This window comes from Oreochromis niloticus, linkage group LG5 (assembly GCF_001858045.2).
Source record: "Oreochromis niloticus isolate F11D_XX linkage group LG5, O_niloticus_UMD_NMBU, whole genome shotgun sequence".
In the NCBI taxonomy this organism is placed as follows: Eukaryota; Metazoa; Chordata; class Actinopteri; order Cichliformes; family Cichlidae; genus Oreochromis; species Oreochromis niloticus.
Window position 1 is genome coordinate 22,223,183 of NC_031970.2, and position 15,203 is coordinate 22,238,385.

The 15,203-nt window shown below is 40.0% G+C and overlaps 1 protein-coding gene across 2 annotated transcripts in view; it reads left to right on the forward strand.

Moving 5' to 3' along the window:
- srgap3 (SLIT-ROBO Rho GTPase activating protein 3) overlaps window positions 1-13,487 on the forward strand; it is a 58,028-nt gene extending 44,541 nt beyond the window's left edge. Inside the window, exons 11-22 of one of the 2 annotated variants that reach the window (XM_005469549.4) lie at window positions 436-463; window positions 1,684-1,786; window positions 2,586-2,646; window positions 3,233-3,310; window positions 3,413-3,547; window positions 3,955-4,060; window positions 4,825-5,052; window positions 5,231-5,304; window positions 7,609-7,789; window positions 7,913-8,062; window positions 8,156-8,465; window positions 9,851-13,487. In XM_005469549.4, coding sequence (XP_005469606.1) covers window positions 436-463; window positions 1,684-1,786; window positions 2,586-2,646; window positions 3,233-3,310; window positions 3,413-3,547; window positions 3,955-4,060; window positions 4,825-5,052; window positions 5,231-5,304; window positions 7,609-7,789; window positions 7,913-8,062; window positions 8,156-8,465; window positions 9,851-10,297 — 1,901 coding nt within the window. In that variant the 3' untranslated portion in view covers window positions 10,298-13,487. Of the gene's footprint in view, window positions 1-435; window positions 464-1,683; window positions 1,787-2,260; window positions 2,292-2,585; window positions 2,647-3,232; window positions 3,311-3,412; window positions 3,548-3,954; window positions 4,061-4,824; window positions 5,053-5,230; window positions 5,305-7,608; window positions 7,790-7,912; window positions 8,063-8,155; window positions 8,466-9,850 lie in introns of both variants that reach the window. The other variant, XM_005469551.4, reaches the window with a different exon arrangement.
- Window positions 13,488-15,203: the final 1,716 nt, after the last annotated feature.

Below are 15,203 nucleotides of genomic sequence, written 5' to 3' on the forward strand. Positions count from 1 at the left end.
AATGATATCTCCTGTTCTTAGGTTTATCAGAATGCAAGGATAAGCATACGCATGTGTGGTTAAAAACCTATAACAAAAGGCTCAGTGAGCCAGCAAAGACATTGTTCAGTCTCAATACTGAAGGACCCCTCCCTACCCACCATACAAACACTGCAGCTGCCACCCTCATTTCTCTGCTCTGTAACCCTTTAGGGCCCTCTGGCTCCCCTGAGGCTTTAGCTACGACTGCTCAGGAGCTTTTTCAGTGAATGGTGTTAGCACCATTTTATTCACCCAGCCCTCAATGGCGATGTTGTTTGTCATGAATCCCTTTAGTGAGGCTGGACACTGACTGGAGTCTGTATAATGTGTACCAGGAAGAAACCAGTATATAACATCTCCCTCATGTGAGTGTGTATGTGTGTGTGTGTGTGTGTGTGTGTGTTTCCTTTGCAGGAGAAAGAGCTGAGTGCGGAACAACAAGGTAAGCTTGCACTTGAAGTGAGCTGCTTCTAATCCCTGACTCTCTGCCACAAAACACCTGCTTATTCCACTCATTTCAGAATTCAAGATATTTAATTCATCTTTAGAAAAGAAAGAAAAAGAAAAAAAAGGTTAATGGAACTATAAAAACATGTTTTTAAAGAATTCCTACCAGAAAAATAAATGACATGTCTGTGTGTATTATGTAGTCATGAAAGTATTTAACATATGCAAAAAAGGTACAAGTTGCTTTTTTTAAACATATAGTTTATTGTTATAAATATTAAAATAATATTTCTTTGCATCTTGCTGAACTTACCCAAAAGGTTGTTTCCATCTTTCTGTGGGTATATTGTGGCCATATATGATTTTGTAATTTATGTGAATGGATGTAACAGATTTTGCATTTTGATGATTTTTTTAATGACAGATGACAAATTAAAGGAAAATCCAATATCTAAACAGCTACTCGGTAACTCTAACAGAGAGAATACCACTCTTCTAAGACATATTCCCTCATTTTGTGCTTTGAAGATGACGCATTGGTGTTAAGGTTTTGCATACTGTGAAGCTCGCTTTTGTACTTTTACACTCATCACACTTCGGTGACCCCTCATGCCACATGAATGGGGCACTTTCATATCGGAAGAGACCAGTCGGATCAGGACAAAAACAACTTTGTGCTGATTTGCAGTGATCCTTCCTTATAGGAGGGAAAGATCCCTCGCCACTACGGGGAATTGAGGGCTCAGGATTTTCCTTTAGTTTAGTTTGTCCTTTAGTATGTTCTTAATAAAATGACATGAAAAACAATTTGTGTCATTTTCATCAGTGTTCACATAATATTAAAGATGATGCAAAAGGCATTCAGTTGGATGTATAATCACATGTCACATTTGGTTTTCTAGGTCCGTATTTTTATTAACTATAAACTGTGGAAATTTAATTACTTCTCTCTTACTTGCACTTAAGCATTTTTTAAAAAAGTTTATACTCCAGTCTTGGTCTTCCAAATTCATTGTTAGCAATTAAACGGAAATTGCATTCAAGCCCTTTTTTTAACTCTACCGCTTGGTTTGTATTACCACAATCAAACAGATGATAAAGCTCTGTTTTAGAGCCAGATTTTTAATACCTGCTTTTGAACCACATTTTTCTATAGTTTCACACAATGTGGTCTTTTGTTTTGTTTGTTTTTCTCCTTTTGTCCGTCATTTCCAGGCCCCCCACCCTTCCCCCTAAACCACAGAAAATGCGGAAGCCTAGGCCACGCTCCGTGTATAACCATAAGCTGTTTAACGGCAATATGGAGGCATTCATCAAGGTACCCTCTGGTGGTGGTGTATGACCGAGCGGTCCCTGTGGAGCAGGAGGGGAAGGCAGCTAGAGCCTTCGCTCTCATTCTCTTCCTCTTTAGCCTTCTGTTCCTCCCTCTTCCAGCTGCCCTTGATCATGATATAACGCCTCTGTTTAACCTCTAATCCGTTTCCTTCCTTCCACGGTTCTGCCGGTGCAGACAGACAGAGCGGCAGTCAGCTGTTTCTTTATTCCCTTCCAGAACAATTTACCATCTCTGGCTTTTTTTCTTTTCATTTTTTTGGACTGAGGCAGGAGTCAGCAGTATGTCTGCTTTGTCCCTCACTGCGCCCAATCCTTACTGCATTTCTGTAGCTGTCCTATGACCAGTCCCTGTAATTTGCTTTTAACTTTCAAAGGACTCAGTTGAGCTTTTCTAACCTTTCTTTTTGTTGCCCCTTCTTCCTCTTCTTCTTCTGTGCTTTGCTGCTTTCTGTCCCAGAGGAAGAAGGAATGCCCGCGCCCGCATTCAGGTACTGCTATAGTCAGGGAACATGACAAACTAAAACTCCCGAACTAACAGTAGCCATTTATTTGCTGCTGCTTCTGCTCTACCTGCATGCTATAAATCTTCACAACTGTTTGTGCAGTTTTCGGTATTAGACTGCTTCTGTCTTGTCATGTTTTGCTTTTTGTTATTATACTATGTTATATACCTGCATATTGCAAGGTTAATATTGTATGTTTAATTCTTACATATATATATATAGCCCTTATATCCCTATAAAAGCAAAAATTCATAATGTATTCATTTCTTTTCTTTTCAGGATTCAGGTCAACCAATTCCACTTGTTGTTGAAAGCTGTATCAGATACATCAATCTATACGGTAAGTCTTTCATCAAGCCCTTCTGCGTGATGGGGCAAAAATAACGAGAGTGACCTGTAAAGTAAAGTCCTTTGAAAACTTGTTTAGACTTACAAGAAGAGACATCAGCAGTCTATTTTCACAAATAGCTGCTGGTAGAAGCTTGCTCTGCTCACCACCGCAGCGCTCAGCTGCTTACCAGTGATTTGACGGGCTCATAACAATAGGTCACACACTGAGAGTTTTGAAAGTCCCATTGGTCTTTGTTTAGTAACTTCAGCCACCCCCCTGCCCCCATAACTCCTCCCTGTCTACCTTTCACATCTGTCTTCAGCTTGTTGGTTTAGCCTGCAGGCCTTTCCCCTGGATCTGGACCTAATGAAACTACAGAAAACTGATTAGAACCCTGTAACTGGAACCATATGGTGCAGACTCACTGAGGGGCCCTCTGCTGGAAAAATACGCATCTCCCTTTATGACTAGATTACATTTCCTGCTCTGTGTTATGTGTTTCCAGTGGGCTTTCAAAGAAGCTGGCAGTGGTTTTGGAGCTAATGGCAGCTAGCGTAACTCTAATTCGGTCAATTCTGGGTTGTATTTCTTTCAGGTTTGCAGCAGCAAGGCATATTTCGTGTGCCAGGATCGCAGGTGGAGGTCAATGATATTAAAAACTCATTTGAGAGAGGTTAGTCAATATTTCAACATGATCTGTGGGATGAACTACCTTGATACGTTTTTCAGTTCAACAAATGCTGCCGCTGAAAGCACTCGTGTGTTTCTTAATTAGGTGAGGATCCCTTGATTGATGATCAGAATGAGCATGATATTAACTCAGTGGCAGGCGTCCTGAAGCTGTACTTCAGAGGACTCGAGAACCCGCTCTTCCCAAAGGAGCGTTTCCTGGACTTCATCTCTACTATCAGTGAGTTAACAGACCTTGTTTCAAGCGTTTTTCAATGACCTTCACAGAAAAGAGAAAACACAGTTATAGGTAGATGTGTAGCTTTATTGGACTAGAGAAAGTCATGCCGTGCTGCACGTGGAAGTAGTCTTACAGTAACACCAGCGCTTTCCGCTTTGGGGTGCAGGCCACATAACTGTGGCATGTGCAAGTTCGCCACAGGATAATTTCTCCACTGTTTCAAATAATGTGATCACTCACTTTGGCTTTGGGGTCTGGTGAAAGGCATGAGGGGGCATATTAAATTGTCAAATAGCCATTTTTGGAATCTCCACCACCTTTTGCTTTGGCACTGTAGTCGCAGTTTGTGTCTCTCTGTTTTTTTTTTCAGTGCAGCATCTTTAAACATCTCTGTTTCTGTGTTTCAGAGCTGGAGTCTGAAGCTGAGAGAGCACATCACATCCAGCAGATTATTGTCACTCTTCCTCGGACCATCATAATCGTCATGCGATATCTTTTTGCATTCCTTAACCAGTGAGTCTCACATTTCACTGCCTTGGGTCTCCCAAAACAGTGTAGAAACATGAGTTCGGCGGTTGTTTAATCACCAGGATATGACACTGAATCTTACACCTTTACTAATATGAAAATTACAGAATAGGCATACAATATGGAAAAAAGTATAGACAAAACAAAAGTGTATTTAAAATAAGACATGGTATTTATTACTATATCAGTGTTTTAGAAGTTATTTATAGGTTTCCATATTGGGATAAAAAACCTTTCTTCTGATAATAGATGTTATCTGTGCTCCTTTTACTGGATTTAGCTGATTTAATTGTCATATTTGTTGGAGCCACATGAACTGCAATGATGCTGCTCAACCTCAGCTTAAGTACAATCTTCAAGTAGACATTTATTATGGCTTCCTCTTGATGATTTCCTCTTGATGACTCAATGATTTCGTTATTAAGAGTGGGCTGTGCGGTGTAAGTTGATTTCTTGGAGAGGTTGACTGATCAAAATGTTTTTAAGCAAGCTGCAGTGATGACTGTACATAAGGACTGAAATCAGGTGAAGCCAGTGACTCCCTAAGATATTTATCTGCTACTGCAAATTCTGTCAATATAAATAAAATAGGAAGAGAAATTGAACCATTTCTAAATGGACTGATGAATCGGAATAATCAGATTAGCACATATTTATGTTGTTTGGTTATCAATAAGGTTTTAGCTAAATAGATGTACAGTTTGCATACATAACAAAAATTGTGACTTCTGTCCTGTGCCGTCCGTCAGTCTTTCACAGTACAGCGACGAGAACATGATGGATCCGTACAATTTAGCTATCTGCTTTGGTCCAACTCTGATGCCCATCCCAGATGGCCAGGATCCTGTAGCATGTCAAGCTCATGTTAACGAACTCATCAAAACTATAATTAGCCACAATGAAGTCATCTTTCCAAGTCAACGAGAGCTGGATGGCCCAGTCTATGAGAAGTGCATGACCGGGGGCGAAGAGTATTGGTAGGTATTGTGGTACAGTGTGTAATTATGTGATACTATAGCGTGTTCAGCTCTGTTTTGCATTGATTTTAAGGCTGAATTGTGACAGTAAATTAACAAATTCACTGTACAAACATGATTTTTTCATATTTCTTTGTCTACATATTAATGTCTTTCTGGTCTCTTTTTGTTTCTCTAGTGACAGTCCACACAGTGAACCAGGAACCATTGATGAGGCTGATAATGGGACAGAACCACACACCAGTGATGAGGGTTAGTCACATCCTTAATACCTTTATAACTAGGAGAATACCCATCAGCCTATTCAGCCCTTTGTTTACTGCTGTGTGCCAACTAAGGTGCTGAACATGAAAAATTATCCTCCTGCTGAACATCTGCATTATTGTTGTGAAAGACTATCAAGAAACCATTCTTAAGGAACAAAGACAGGGAGAAAAAGCTGAGCTATGCCACATTACACAAGAACTGGACTAAAAATCAGTGGCAAGGGGTCTTATGGAATGACAAATCCACAAAAAAAATACTAAAAAAGAAAGACTGTCATCAGTATAGAGAGGTACAACAGTGAGTGTCTATAGCCGTATGTAAAACACGGTGGAGGCTCTGTCATGGTTTGAGGCTACATTTCTACTGATGGTGTTTGGGGATTATGAAAACTAGAAAGTACCAACAGATTTTGATCCACCGTGCAATACCATCTGGAAAAAGTCTGATTGGCAACAGCGTCATTTTTCAGCATGGTTATGATCCCAAACACACTGCCAATGCAGTAAAAACCTATCTGGATAGAAAAACACCAGTGGAACGTCATCAGTCATAGATTGGCCTCCCCAGAGCCTGGACCTTCACATTATTGAAGCAGTGTGGGATCATCATGACAGAGAACAGAACAAAAGACAGCCAAAATCCAAAGAAGAGCTTTGCATGTCCATCAAGAACCCTGGAGAACTGTTCCTGAAGACTACCTAAAGAGAATTTACAATAAGAGAGTTCAGGCTGTGCTGAAGAGTAAAGGTGGTCAAATCAAATATTGACCTTTAAGCTCTGTTCTTGCTTTATACACTATATCTCCATGCATGTTTGCATTTTTCAATAAATTGCTGCACCTTTTTTCCATTTTTGTAGCAAAGCAAAGAAATAAGGGCCAGTGAAGGCTTGCAAACCGCTGTAAGCGGTCAGGCTACCTCTATGCCTCTGCAGCTTCAAAGAGCAGAGCTGTTGTTTTCATTTAGCTCTGGTGTCAGTGGCCATCTGAACTGTGGTCTTATGTCTGTAGTTAAATTCAGAACTTCAGCATAATGTTATCATTCTCTCACATAGATTGTAGTTTTAGACTTGTTGTGGTTAACTATCATTCTAATGCTCCAGAGACAACTATTTAAAAAAAACAGATATACTGGTCGTTTGCTATGCAATTCACATTTTAAACATGTTTATAACATATAATAGTCATGTCATATAAGACATATAAGAATATATATGTGGGATTTTAGAATTCTTTGTGAATCAGAAAGTCTTAAATATAGCCTGACCTTTTTTATTAAGTGCTTTTGACTGAGAGGTGAGCGAGGCTTGAGCTGCAGCGGCTTCTGATCACAAGAGCTTAAGTGATGTTTGAAGCTGAAGGCAAGTTGAGTAAACAGTATTGGCATGCAGCACTGCCTCTTTGATCCATGTGTGTGTGTGTCTGGCCACCCCACCCCCTGCTCTCATGCTTGTTCTTTGTTCAGCATTAGTCAGCAACTCTCCTGAGACTTTCTCCTTTGTGTAGGATTTCCTCAGTCCCACTCTAAGCTTTGAATCCATAATCAGGGCAGGCAAGAAAGCCAAAACACAGGTAAAACAGAGAATCATATCTCCTCTTGGTGACAACAACTATCTGTGACATTCATCTGTGTTGTTGGCTCTTTTGGTACTTTTCTTACTTGTAAGACCAAAGGCTGGTTTCCTGATGCAGGTTATTCTCCTGCTGGCCTTAGTATTGGGAGTGAAGTGCTGTGTTTTTGCAGTTTGTCTCCTCTGGCAATGCTGCAGGTTTAATTTAAGAAATAAAAATATAGTTCTTACACGTGCTGCAGTGAAAGTGTCCTTATAGTTGAAATAAAACATGAACAAAGCTGCTTTTCAACTTTGTCTTGTGCTCTCTTCTGTAACACCCAGACACACCTCTAATGGGTTTTCAAAATAAAACTACACTTGCAGGTTTTCTGGCTCATAGGTGATTCCTGTTCAACATACAGTGAACTCTGCCTGACCCCTACTGGCCTTTTGAAATCCACCTTTCAAATCAAATCAAACTCTCCAGTTCAATTACTATTGAAGCAACCAAGAAATGTTAGAAAACATAGTGTGTGCTTCAGTTTGTATTCTTACAGCCCACATACACAAGTTATAAAGTTGATATAAAGGAAACGTGCCCGTTTGAGGGATTTACCACAGAAAAAAGAGCTATGAGATACAGCTTACACAGTGCTGTCTGTCTTGTGGTATGACTAATCATGCTGTGTCCACATTGATACGTTTTTTTTATCTTCTTTTCTTATTTGTTTCTTTCAGAAGTGGAACAGATTGAGGCCATTGCCAAATTTGACTATGTGGGACGCAGTCCCAGGGAGCTGTCCTTCAAGAAGGGAGCCTCCCTGCTTCTGTATCACAGAGCATCTGAAGACTGGTGGGAAGGCCGTCACAATGGCGTGGATGGCCTCATCCCTCATCAGTACATCGTAGTGCAAGACCTGTACGTGCCAACTGACTGAGCTTTAGTAGTTCTTTATCTTGTGTTAAGTACTGTAAGCCCTTTATATTTGTTCTAGTCTGCATGCATAGCTTATTCTTAGTGCACCTGAATCTGCTCTTTCAGAGATGATGCGTTCTCAGATAACCTCAGCCAGAAAGCAGATAGTGAAGCCAGCAGTGGACCGTTGCTGGAAGATAAGGGTTCATCCAAAAATGATGTCCCATCACCATGCGAGCAATCACCGGATTACAACTTTGGAGGAGTCATGGGGAGGTACATCTAAAAATAAACACCTTTCATTTTTCAAGTGTTTGTAATGTTGAGACATTTTCTTGACAGTTGATATGATCTGATCCATGTCTGCAGGGTCAGGTTGCGATCTGATGGAGCAGCAATCCCGCGTCGCCGAACAGACACCCAGAGCCCAACGAGAGTGCCTGACACTCCACCACGGGCTGCAGCCTGTCCTAGCAGCCCTCACAAGGTATCCATCAGCAAAGGTCGCATGGAGAGCCCAGAAAAAAGGCGCCTTGGTACCTTTGGCAGTGCAGGAAGCATAAACTATCCAGATAGGAAGGGCTATCCTGAGGGCCACCCACTGAGACCAGTGCCAGGGACCACTCGTCACAGCAGCCTGGGGGACCACAAATCACTAGACACTGAGGCTCTGGCAGAGGTAAGACTAAAATAAACAGTTTTACATTTTAATTTACAGAGTATGTCTCTTGTCTCATACATTAATAGGGTGCAAGTGAGAACGGTTGACCGGGAAGCCTGTCTGAGAGCAGGAGACGTGACGGTATACAGTATAAAACATGGACATAACTACCTGGTTAGAAAAATTGAAGCCAATGCCAAAGTGCATTAAACCTGTTTCTGTCTGACAGTCACCAGATGGCAATAGCTTAGATTTGCTATTATAGAAGTCTATAAGAAAAAGGCTTTCTGTCCTAACCAGTGAACACTTTTCTTCTGAATTTATGGGCTCAGTCACTCACTTTGGCTCATGTTGGGAAAAAAATTAGGTCTGTTCTTCATTATGCCATCTTTCAAAATGGAGGATTATTTGTGGTATGAAACCACAAGCTCATTGGTTAAGGAGTTGTTAATCACTTGTTAATCACAAGTTGTTAGCCAACTAGCATGCGGTTTCTCAGTCAGACCCACTAATCCTCATCATATCTAGTTTTTGCTAGCAAGATGGCGTCGGCGGAAAAGCTTGATACTTCCTGATAGGTACTGATACTTCACAATGGATGACATCACTGTAGCCAACATCCATGTTTGATATTGTTGCACTAACGTAGACCTGTATCTCTAAAACCGAAGCTAGAGCACACTGCTGGCCTTGATCCAGGTTCTCTTCACTTGCTAACCAGTGCATAAATAAGCTTGCTTTAGAATTTAGGAAGGGTCAGTGTTTCAAAGGGTTTTGAATAACTAATAAAGTTAGGATTAGTATTAGGATTCAACTTTATTCTCATTACACATGTATAAATACAGGGTAACGAAATGCAGTTTGCATCTAATCAGAAGTGCAAGAGCAGTAAGTGCAATAGGAGCAGATTAAATACAGATAAGGGAAGGTGGGATATAAAAGGTGGGAATAGTTATGAACAGATTATGTACAAATAAGTTAAGTATACCGATGTTTATATTGCTATACAGATGTACTATGGACAAATGTACAGATGTACTGATGTGTATATACACGTACCAATATACAGATGATCTGTATTGCTATACAGACGGACAGATATACAGATGTACTATGAACAAATATACAGATGTGCTACGTATATACAACACAGCTAATTTGCGAAATCAGAAGAGATGCTGAGCCTCGCATGATGCACGCGCCACCATCTTGAGTTTTTTTTTTACCCAGTATGAATATAAACAGGACAATACCAGTGGTATGTTTAAGCCCATTTTATGGAAGTATAAATATATTTGACATGATATAGCTTTTTGTAAACCGTGTTAAACAAAACTTTTTTAGGTAACGCGGTGGAGTCCTGGGTTTTATTTCTGATTTCTCTGCTTTGTTCCTCTCTTCAGGACATAGAAAAGACTATGAATACGGCACTTCATGAGCTGCGGGAGCTGGAGCGCCAAAACACCGTTAAACAGGCTCCCGATGTTGTCTTGGACACACTGGAGCCAATGAAGAATCCAGTTAGCTCAGAGCCCGGGAGTCCACTGCACACCATTATGATCCGTGATCCAGATGCTGCCATGCGGCGCAGTAGCAGCTCCACATCTGAGATGATGACCACCTTTAAACCGGCTCTCTCTGCCCGGCTGGCTGGAGCACAGTTACGCCCCCCGCCCATGAGACCGGTGCGCCCTCCTCCAACGCAGCACCGCTCAAGCAGCTCCAGCTCTTCGGGGGTCGGCAGTCCAGCCGTGACTCCCACTGAGAAGATGTTTCCGAGTAACAATACATCTGCAGGTTCCAATGTGAATATTTCCGGTGATGGCGGAGATAAGTCTGGTACCATGTAGCAAAGGTGGAAGCTTGTAGGCGAGAGGCCTGTGAAGCTTTCCAAGTGGGAGAAAAGCTTATGGAAACAGATGTTGATGTGTGCAAACCAGATGCAGATATACTCCTGTCTGTTTTTTGCTTGACTTAATTCGTATATAAAGGATGCCACTACAGCTTCTAAAGTATGTTACCATGGTGATAAAGCAGTGGCAGAAGCTGTAGAGGTGTGATAAAGCTCAGCTCTCTTTGAAACTTGATTTAACTAGACTAAATGTGTATAGGAATACGTGTATTTCAGTTATACCTCAGTTTTAACAAAATTCTGTGGCCATGTTCTTGTTTCAGAGATGCAATGAATGCAAGTAAAGCAATACTTGTGTGAAATTTGGTTTTCTACCCATAACATATCCAGTCCAGCCGATCTTTCAGTCCCCTCCTGTTATGTGAAAACGCCTCACATCGGCAGCTGTTCAGGCGTAAAAATATGTCAGTCTGTCCATTTTGGGCAAAGGCCTTATGGCTGTAAATACAAACTTACTTGAAATAACCATCCTTTCTGTTTGTATTATAATACATTGGATCTTCAGCAACATAACAGTGAAATTTATTCTTGCATGCACAGATTGGGGAAAATAAGGGAAAGTTGCATCACTGAAAGGAGACTTGTAATGAAATGATCTGTGAACAAGCTTGCTAATTCTAAGAAATCCATATGACTTTAAACTCTGATCCACAAGAATGAAAAACTAAAATCAGGATTCAGATGCCCACATATTATTAAAAAAAAATAATGCCTTGCCACCATACATTGACTTTTCGTGTGGGTATCGCTGCAAAAGATGGAGCATCTTGGCATGAAGATGATCTGTGAAGTCTTAGAAGTTACTAATCAGTACTGCAGTAAAATAAGTCAGCCTCTACCATCATGCATGGTTGAGCAGTGGACAGACGTAACACGGCTGTTTCCATGTTTTATTTTGTTTTTCTAGTTGCTGTGTATGGAATGCAGAAGAATAATGCACCAACTAATGTAGGAATCCTGTGGTAAACTTGTACATAATATATAGCTAGTAATTTGTAAGTGTTATTTGTGTACAGGTTAATATGAAATGTCGTAAAGGGTTGATATGAATGGCACTTGTAAGGATTCTGAACCACCTTTTTATCAGTTCCAGTAAAGTTCAAACATTTTGACTGAAAAAAAAAGAAGAAAAAAGGAGTTCAGGTCATCATTCACCATAGTACTGTTCAAATGGTACTCATTTGATCTACAGACCACTAATTGCTGCTGGAAACAACACAAAATAAGTTTTTGACATATCTTTCAGTCTCTTCACAGTTCGCAAAAGGTTTTCAGGTTCAAGTCATATTTGGGTGATTTTTAGTATTACGAAAGAAACAGTGAAACTTCTGATGGTTCCTCTTTCACACTGAAAATGCTGTGCTCACCCAGAAAAGCTGGAGAACTAGATGTGTTAACGTACAGTCATCAGAACGGCCTCCTTCTTTCTGCCTTTTACATGATAGATTGTCTATAGTTACCGTTACACTCAGATTGTAGACTCGTACTCTTGGTTGGAGGAAATCTAAAGAAGAACATTTAAGTATTTATATCTACTGTACCTCTTGTCATCCTGACAGCTGTAATCTAGAGACCCTGTAATCCGCATCCCAAAGAGCCTGCTCTGTTCTGCATGTCTTGCGCTGTAATGTGGGACTCGGTGGTATGTGGTGCCTTGGCTTGGTGAAACGCACAACTTAATTAAAAATTGGACTAAGTAACTGGCCTTAGTATTTACGTGGGTTGAGAGTGATGAATTAAGATACTCATAACTGTTGCTAGATCAGAAGTGAACAAGAACTAACAACGCCTGATTCAACAAAAGCAAAATAACAAAAATGCATCAAACCTAACAAAATTATTCGCATGTAAATCAGTTTCCCTGTCAAATGCAGACACCTGATGTAAAATGAAAATACTCGCTTGTTGTTGGTGTATTGTTTGCTTTTCGACTATCAGATTATTTACCTATATACAAAAGTACAGGGTGGAAGGATTAGTAAGACCAGAGAGCTAGTACAGCCAGAATAAAGTTGATATAGCATTTAAATGTACACAGTGCTCTCACACCCTCTGCTGGTTCCTGCTGGTATTGCGTAAGCAAGCAGAGGCTATTGCTCTCTATGGGCATTATGATCCAGAGCTCATCGCAATGGTTAAATGAATCCTTCTAGTTTTAACATCTTATTGTCCTGGTTGTTAGTTTTGCACCAGTTGATCTACAGTATATGAAGTTAATGTTACAAAACGCTTCTGTTATTAAAATATGAAGAAAGCACACAATTCATTTAAAAGGGGGGGAGGGGGGGGGGGGATAAATCACATTTAGCTAGATTATTATTTTTTCTTTTGTTTTTATTTATAGACTATAAGTGGAGCAGAAAATTTGAGTGCCTTTTGTGCACAACATCAATTTTTATTGGACTTTTACTTTTTTACTTTTTTAACTGTGATATGTGGTTAGTTGTCATGTTTATTATAAACTGATGTTGCCTTTTTTTAATCTTTATTTTCTCTTGCTACTCAGTAGTCAGGCCAACATAAGTGTTATATTGTGTATAAAATCATTGAACTGCTCGTCTGTGCTTGGGTGAGACCTGAAGATGAGGAGCTATAAGAACTACTGTATATGTAATCTACTGGCAGAGCTCGGTAGAATCATCTCCTTTACTTTTTGGGGGGTTTCCCTGTGAACTGCCTGTGCTGTGGTTGAGCCTTTAATTCTTGCCATTTTGCTCCTTCCCTTTCAAAGAAACATCGGTGCCAGATGGACTCATATGGACCCTCTACATGAGAGGTTATAAGGCACTTGGTGCGCTCTCATCCGTCCCTACATGTGATGTTACACTGACATTTTCTTTTCTGGAATGTGTGCTTAAATGGGTTACACTGATTGTCTGGTGACAAGAGAAGACAGCAAGCTATTAATCAAGAAGAAAATCCCAGTTTGAGAACAGAATAAGGCCCCATCGGAGGACCGGAGTGTGAGTTGCTGTCACGCTGTTTACTTTCTCTTTAATTGTTTGTCTGGTGATGCTGTTTGTTGGTGAGTGTCTGGTGGGTTGAAACCTGTGATGTAACGTACATCATGCCACTGACTGGATGTTGAAAACTCCTGCGTCCAAATAAAAACCATTATTGCTCTGTCATCCAGACTTTCTGAGTCACTGGTTTTGATGCTTGAAAAGAAAAACAAAACAAAGAAAGTAATCAGAGAGACGTTTGTCTTCTCTGTCTTGAAATAGCCATACATCTTTACTGGGAAAACTTGTCAAGGCTAAACATTACTGTAAGTGTAATACTGAGGTACATACAACTTTAAAAAAATAATTACTTTAGTATTTGGATCAAACTATTCTACTATAATTATATAAAACTATAGAAATGACTAAAAATGTCTTTTAGATTAAGATTTTACAAACCAAATATCTGATCATTTGTCTCAGAAAATATGATCTAGTGTTACAGATTAAACTATTCAGCAATTTAAAAAAATCTACTTAAAACGACCTCCAGCTTGAGTGTACAAGTTTCTATTCAATTCTGAGCCACTATACAATTATACAGTATCCATACACCATGTTGTTTGACACACCTGTTTAAGTGTACAGCACAAATGTCTAATCAGCCAATCACATGGCAGCATGTCCAGATGACCTGCTGAAGTTCAAACTGAGCATCAGAATAGGGAAGACAGCAGATTTGAACACGGCGTGGTTGTTGGTGCTAGACGAGCTGGTCTGAGTAAGCAGGAAACTGATGATCTGCTGGGATTTTCCCACACAACCATCTATAGGGTTTACAGAGAATGTGCCGAAAGGAGAAAATACCCAGTAAGCATCACTTCCCCTGATGAAAAATTTCTTGTTGATGTCAGATGACATCAACTCTGTAATGCTATCATGTCAATATGAACCAAAATCTTTGAGAAAAGTTTCCAGGACCTCGTTAAATGTGTGCCACAGATAATAAAAGCAGATGGAAGGAGAACAGGGGTCCAACCCTGTCATAACAGGATATAACTAATGATGTGGCACTGAGTATATAATGGACAGCATGGAACTGTAATACGGTATGTTAAAGTATAATCATTGTGTTTAGAGAAACTGCTTAGGTACTTTTATCAAGTACGATTTTGATTGCCTTGTGTGCACAGTGCATAATTTGTTTTATTATTATTATTTTTAATTCTGCAAAAGCATGACAAATTAAAGTAAACAAAAAAGCATTTTAGTAACATGTTAGGCCAGCTTGTTTCTGAAACTCTGCTGGAGGTATGAACAACTTTCTCCAAAAACATATTCCAACATTTGGTGTTTTGATGAGTGCATTGGAGAACTCTTAAAAACATGTCAGTCCAAAATCTCTCGTGAGTGTGAAAGTCATTGCATGTAATTATCTAATTTTTGTGATTTAGATCTGTAATACTCCAGGGTTTGGGGCATTGTGATTGTGGATGAGACCACACCCATCAGGATTGAAATGCGTTATTAAATAAGTGATGATTTAAATCATCAGTTTATTCGGCAGTGAGACAAGTGAACCTCAGCGATGCCAGAAACATGTTCCCTAGAACACAACCCCCTGTCACCCATTTATATATAAAAGCTCCCTGAACTCTGATCACATCTGTTCTCCATGAATGAGGGACAGATGAAAAATACTGTAGATGGATGATCTTTGTTTTCACAGTTCAACAGCAATGCAGTGGGTTTATATAAAATTAAAAAATGATGCCGCCCGTTAACCAGATTTTGTAGTTCATTCAATGGCCACACGATGGAGACTCTGCCGCACAGAAAGTGTCATAAGCTTTACATGGTAAGTTTGCAGTCAGCAATTTGTCGATTACTCTTTAACTAAGT